Source organism: Miscanthus floridulus, chromosome 8 (genome assembly GCF_019320115.1).
Source record: "Miscanthus floridulus cultivar M001 chromosome 8, ASM1932011v1, whole genome shotgun sequence".
Classification (NCBI taxonomy): domain Eukaryota; kingdom Viridiplantae; phylum Streptophyta; class Magnoliopsida; order Poales; family Poaceae; genus Miscanthus; species Miscanthus floridulus.
In genome coordinates, this window is record NC_089587.1 from 44,412,453 (window position 1) to 44,418,863 (window position 6,411).

The window sequence follows — 6,411 nt, forward strand, 5'->3', positions numbered from 1 at the left end:
CACACCAATCAAAACATTTCTTCCTACTAAAACTCTATATAAACCCCTTTTGTACCATATTGCCCAACCATATAATCTCCAACTGCATCTGTTCTAGCTAGAACATATTGATAGCCAAGAAACAACTTGCCAAATAGCTTGGAGATGGTGAAGGGTAAGTCGACCAAGGGTAGGCAAAGGATTGAGATGAAGAGCATCGAAGGTGAGGAGGCACGTCAGGTATGCTTCTCCAAGCGCCGCCCAAGCTTATTCAAGAAGGCCAGTGAGCTTTCCACCCTATGCGGTGCAGAGGTTGCTGTTGTCACCTTCTCCCCTGGTGGCAAGTGCTTCTCCTTTGGCCATCCCTCTACTTCGTCTGTTGCTGACCGCTTCCTTGCGGTGCACACTTTGGGTGGCCACACCATGGGAAGTGGGAGCCATGGTAGTCAAGGATCGACAGGTAGAAGCCATGAGATGAATCAGCAGGTTATGGAGCTGCAACAATTAATGGAGAACGAGAAGAAGAGGAAGGAGAGGGCAGTAGAGGCTTTGGAGAGGGAGAGTGGGGGACCTGTAATGCAATTGCTGAATGCCAATGTTGGTGCATTAGGGATACATGAGTTGGAGGAGTTGAGAAAGGAGCTTTGTATGGTACAAGACATGGTCAAGGAGAGGTCCCGCAAGGTGCTGCAAGATGCCATGCAAACAAGAAGGCTGCCACCACAATCTCATATGCATATGGTGGCAATGCCCTCGCAAGTTTTGTTTGGTGGCCAGAGGGCTGGAACCATGTATACCACATTTCCCAGTTTGAGCAATGGACTGCGTGAAGGGCTTCTCGTCGACTCTCTGCTTCACGGTTCCCTTGGAGGCCTTGGAAATTACTTGAATGGTCAATTTGGAGGCTGATCTCGATGTGTCGTGGAAGAAAGATTATCAATCATTTCCCCCTCTTACATTTCATAAAATAAAGAAGTTATGATTTGTAAGGCAAGATACAGATAATCCTGCTATCTAGTGAAGTATTTCTTGTTTTTGACGTTTCTTTGAAAAATTGTTGTGTTTACATCCGGATACTATGATGTAAGATGGTTTCACATCCATATGTAGTTTCTTTTTGAGAAATCATATAAGGATTCTCTTTTGAATTAATCATGTCCAAATAATTGTTGTGTGAACTAGCCACATGTCAGAGGGGCCACCACTGATCATGTCAAAAAAAAGGAAAGACACGTGAAAGTATTAGGGAACTCGTGATGTCAACCTAGTACCGTTATAAGTTTGCACTTGCTGCTCATATTACCAACGATTTAATGGGCGCAAGCACACGACCATGCTCCTTGAGAATTCGGTGTGTACTTCCTCTGTTTCAGAAAGGTTGTTGTTCTTGTTTTTGTTCTAGTTAATTTATCAAAGACAACAGACATGAGTAAAGGAGAGTAGCATCTCGCCCCCGCGTCGCTCCCCCACGCGGGCGACACGGGTGGCCGCGCCCTCCCAAACCCTAGCAGCCGCCCCTTTCCTCCCCTCCCCCTGCCACGCCGCCGCCGGAGCTGGCCGCCGGCATGGCCACGCGGCTCGCCGGGATGGCGGTGGCGGGGCTCCCCCTCTCCTCGCGATTTGGTGGCGCAGGTGACAGCGGGGCGGCGGCTCTCCTCCCACACGGGCTGCGTGGAGCCCGGCGAGGGCGTCCGCCGTGGCTGTTGGCGGCGCCGGCTGGTGTCCGGCTGGCGCGTGGGGACGGCGACAGATCCCATTCTCCCTCGCCCGTCCCTTCCTCCTGTCTTGGCGGCGGCGGCGGCGTTGGCCCGGTTCGCTGGATCCAGTCCTGGGCGGCTAGATCCGGTGCCCATGTGGCCGGATTTGGAGCTCCGACACCTGGATCAGGCACTCTCTTGAAGGACTGGAGAGGGCGGTGCCTGGCCAAGGCGGGGGCGGCAGCGACAGCTAAGGGTGTCAGCACCGGTGCTCCATTGCCAGTTCTGACGCCTCTGGGCAGGGGGCGGCGCCCACGGGGGTGGGGCACGTGTCTGGTAGTGGCTGACGTCGGGTCGCAGTGTCGGCAGCACGTGCCAAGAGCCGGCGACAGTGGCCTCCTGAGGCGTTGGTCGTGCGGTGGTGTTTCGCGAGCAGCGGAATTAGGTCCGGCTCCACGTTGCCCGGCCGGAGGGGGTGACGGCTGACACAGCTGTGCGGCTGCTGCGTGCAGCCGGCGCGTCGAGACCCCTCTGAAGGGGTTACTGTGGAGCGGCAGGACATCGGTGATGACAGTGATGGATGGCTAGGGGCCTTGCTTCTTGGCCCGACGTTCGTGCTTGAGGACCTCTTAGGCGAAAGCCTAGCGACGGCGACACCTGTGGGTGCCGCTTTCCCTGTTGGGGGCATCGTGTATCCCCTCTAGCACTATCATCCAAGGGTGAAAGCCTGGTCCACTTTGGACGTGCGACGGTGGCGCCATCGGCGTTGCTACCTTCCTAAAGGCGTCGTGTTTGGATTTCGTCGTGGCCTCGATGTCTCCTCGGTGGTTGTTCTTCGCTTCTTGGCGCCTCGACGACGCGTGGAGGTGGGTTTTGCTGCCAGAAGTCGAAGCTGCTGCGTCAGGGACGTGGCTCGGCAACGATGACACGTGGCGAGCCCCCAACTTCATCATAGGCTGGGGTCTGCTAGGGGTCGGCATGCGCTGGAGGCGAGGCGTGTGGCCGTGATTGGAAGTCGGAGCTGCTCCTTGCGGGGTGCTTGAGCTTGGCAACGATGACCGGTTGTGGCCTCTTGCTTCGGGCTCGTTGGTGGGTGGCTTGTGTGTGGACTGCCATGAGAAGTCGGAGCTGCTAGCGTCTTCAGCCATGCTCAGCAACGATGACCTATGGTAGTGTGCTGTGTTAGTGCTCAGCTGCGTCGTGTGGGTTGGTTAGCCTATCGGGTGCGCTTTTTGTCATCCCGTTGGTTAGCCCTCTTGTACATAAATTCTTTCTGTCTTAATTGAGCGGTAGAGCTCCTGCCTTTGTTTCAAAAATTTTTTTATCAAAGACAAACATTTTTATTTTTATCATCATTTTCTAGAAATTTGTATAGTTTAAAATTATAAATTTTATGGTTTTAGATTCATTAGGAGGAATATTTTGGCAATATATAATTGGTAATGACTTTAATACGCAAGGCCGTATTAAAATCCAGCCGTGCGCACACTCACTCACACACGCTCATCTCCCTCTTGACTCCCGTGCTCATGCATGTCCCTCCCTCACGCGCCCACCCTCTCTCTCTCACTCTGTCTCTCTCTTTCTCTGGCGCTTGGCGAGCTCCTCCCCACGCCGCACATGCCCCACCGCACCATGGGCGGTGGCCATGGTGGATCTAGCGATGTTGGCTTCCTCTGCCTCCTCCTAGATCTGCTTCTTAGGGTTCCAGCGAGTTCTCGTCTCATCTTCCCTGACTCCTCTAGGCTTAGAAAGGGAAGGTTTGGGGAGAGGAAAGCCAGCTAGGTGGTGGGGATAGCTAGAGGATGGTTATGGCAGCCGGGCTAGGTTAGGGCGAGAGCGTCGTGGCAGCGAAGCTAGGGGAGAAGGAGGTCATGGCGATGGCGGGAGAGGGGGAGAAGGATGTTGTCGTGGGCATGGGTCTTGGAGCTCCGGCCAAGCCCTAGCGCGCCACGGCGGGGAGGTGGTGAGGATGAGGTACCAGCGCGGCCACCGGTGAGGAGGAAGGAGGGTGAGGGGGTGAGGTTGAAGACGGCTATGCGTGTGGCCTAACGCACGCACGACCATTTTTTAGCTGCGTCCTATATAATTCGCATGTTATTAAAATACGAATTTAGAAGAATCGTCACTTAAAGATAGAAATGTATGTCTTAAGATTATTGTTATTCTTGACCGTGAACACTAAATGGTTGTGTCAAGGTTATGATACCTCAGGTATCTTAAGGCACCGATTAGTCAACTCATGAGCTGATATAAGCCCGAACGACTGAGGCCTAACTAAGCTATGTGGACCTGGGCCAAGCACTAAGGCAGGGATTGGCCATGACCTCTTCACTCTGCCTTCACCGCGTGCTGTGTAGCGCCGCACGACCTTTGCTCCGCCCCGACCCCTAGGAGGGACGGGGAGAGATCGGGCTCCGCTAGGAGCATCCACTCTGACAAGAGCAGACACGACGCACTGACCCCACAAGGACCGAGGAGACAGTAGTCCCCTCAGCCTGGTCAAACACCACCCCTGCGCCATGTAGTGAAGACAAGACAACACCACCAAGTAGTGGCGGCCAGTACAGTCACCCACCGTCCAAATATGGCTCGATGAGACGGGTGTACGACCCCACCCTCTACGGGATGGGGTTCACGACAGGGCCTTGACTTTGATGCCATCCAAGCCAACGAAGGCCACAACCCTAGAGCTCGGGATCGTGGCCACCAGCTTCGCAAGCAGCAATGACCTAGGGGTGGCTACCAACTCGTGTACAACGCCCTCGGGAGCTCAGGAGGTGATGACGAAGGCCACGGCGAGACTACGTTGCCTGGGATGGTCGGGGGATCACCACCGTGCCTACAGTGCCGCCACAACCAGCATAGTAGCACCCCGCCACCCCATGCCACAATGTGGGCACAAGACCATGACGACAACCACTCTCGGACGTGCGCTACACCAAGTCAAGATGGCGTTTCTTGCAAGCGAAGTTAGCTAAGTCCCCTCCCTCAGGGTCATGACCCCTCGGTCATGGGAAACTCTTTCTTTGTATGTGACCTGGCCTCGGACTCTATATAAGGGAAGCCGGGGCACCCTTCCAAGGCATCAGACTCTCGAAACTCTCATTCGGGCAGTCCATCTTCTAGCTGTAGCTCCATTCTCCTACCTCTTCCACAATTCTTACACCCCCCATTGTAATAACTTCAGAGCATTCAAGCGAGGAACAGGCACTCGATCATCTCAAAGACTGGACGTAGGGCTCTGGCCTGAACCAATTTAAATCCTCGTGTCTTTTGGCCATCGTCTTCCTAGAGCAGCGCGATAATCGTATAAATTTACTGGTCGGTCTACAAAACACCGATAGGTTGGCAACTATTGACGTAATTATGCTCCACACCTAAAGAGCTAGAACACTCAGAAGGCAAACAGGTCGCTTTGGCACAATCTTGCTGAAAACTGGCCTAGTTGGTTTTAGGAAGAATTTGCCTAGCTAGTTTTCATGGGTCGCCCATGAACCAAAACTATCATGCTTACATGGTGAAGAGCGGCAAGGTTTATGAGCAAACCAACAAATGATATGTGTCATGGGATCATAACCATGACAGTCATCGAGTTGTTCGATGTGGGTCGATGTGTGCACTCAAAACACAAGGGGTTTATGCTTTTGAGCCCTACGTCTAGCAGTGGTGTTCTTCGTATTAAGAATGCTCAATCGAGAGTTCTTACAATGGAAGAATCGAGAGAGAGGTGTAGGGGAAAGCGCTATGCTAATCTAGAGTTTGATGGGTTAGGCTACTCTCGCTGAGTTCTGATCCATTTTGATCAGTCGGTTGTCTATCAATCGATCCCTTCTACAGGATCTCATGCCTTCCTTATATACTGGGGAGGCAATGGGGGTACAAAGCGAATGGTTTCTCCTAGGGTTTCTGCACCTACGGTTCAGTCTTCTTCCTCTTGGCACCGTCGGTCCTCCTTTATCTAGTAGCTAGGTGTCTGACAAATTGCAACCACTTTCTGATGCCACTATTGCAGCCTGGTGTTGACCGCCAGGCGCTATCTGCTGCAGCGATGCCTTCTATAGGTGAGGCTTCTCCTGGCTTCCTTGGCACGCTAGGCTTCTCCCCCTGCTCGGAGGGGCTGCCTGGGTGGCCCAGAGCCCCATAGTTCGCGGGGTTGGATGAGTTCCTTGTCTTGACGCGTCAAGCCCCTGGCGTGACTCTGCTGAGGGAGTGAACCTCACGGCTGTGGAACGGGACGGTAGTGTAGTGCTTTTACGTCTGTCAGGCTCTAAGCGTCTGATAGATTCTAGAGCTATCTTCTAGCGTTGCATGGGGTGAACGCTCACCCTGATCCAAGATTGGGTCGACTATGGGGGCTTTTGCTCGGCCGGGGCTCCCTTGGGTCAGCTGAGCCCCCAAGCGAAGGCGGCCTGAGTGAGGGAATTGGACCCTCCTGTCTTGGTCCATTCCCTTAGTCGCCAGGACTTCTTCTAGATCGGGTCTTCGGAGGCCCCTTAGGCCATTCGCTTATGGCCCGGGGTGTACATGGGCAATAAAAAACACAGACATAGTCACATACTCATAGCTCTCACATGGCTCTCACATGGGGAAATGTCGTTACACATTACAATAGGTGGTTCATTTCTCTTGTAATACATATTTATGCCTTTTTGTGACCATGACCAACCATTTAAACGCGTTTACCTATTTTTAAACTGTACTATTTATGGAACTATGCCATACACTATATGCA

General features: G+C 53.2%; 1 protein-coding gene across 1 annotated transcript; it reads left to right on the forward strand.

Moving 5' to 3' along the window:
- Nucleotides 1-144: 144 nt before the first annotated feature.
- Nucleotides 145-888, forward strand: LOC136471821 (agamous-like MADS-box protein AGL29). The gene has a single exon (XM_066469563.1). The coding sequence runs from the start codon at nucleotides 145-147 to the stop codon at nucleotides 886-888; it is 744 nt and encodes a 247-aa protein (XP_066325660.1).
- The last annotated feature ends 5,523 nt before the right edge of the window (nucleotides 889-6,411 follow it).

Coding starts and splice junctions, on each gene's coding strand:
- LOC136471821 (XM_066469563.1), top strand. CDS start 145: ATGGTGAAGGGTAAGTCGACCAAGGGTAGGCAAAGGATTGAGATGAAG.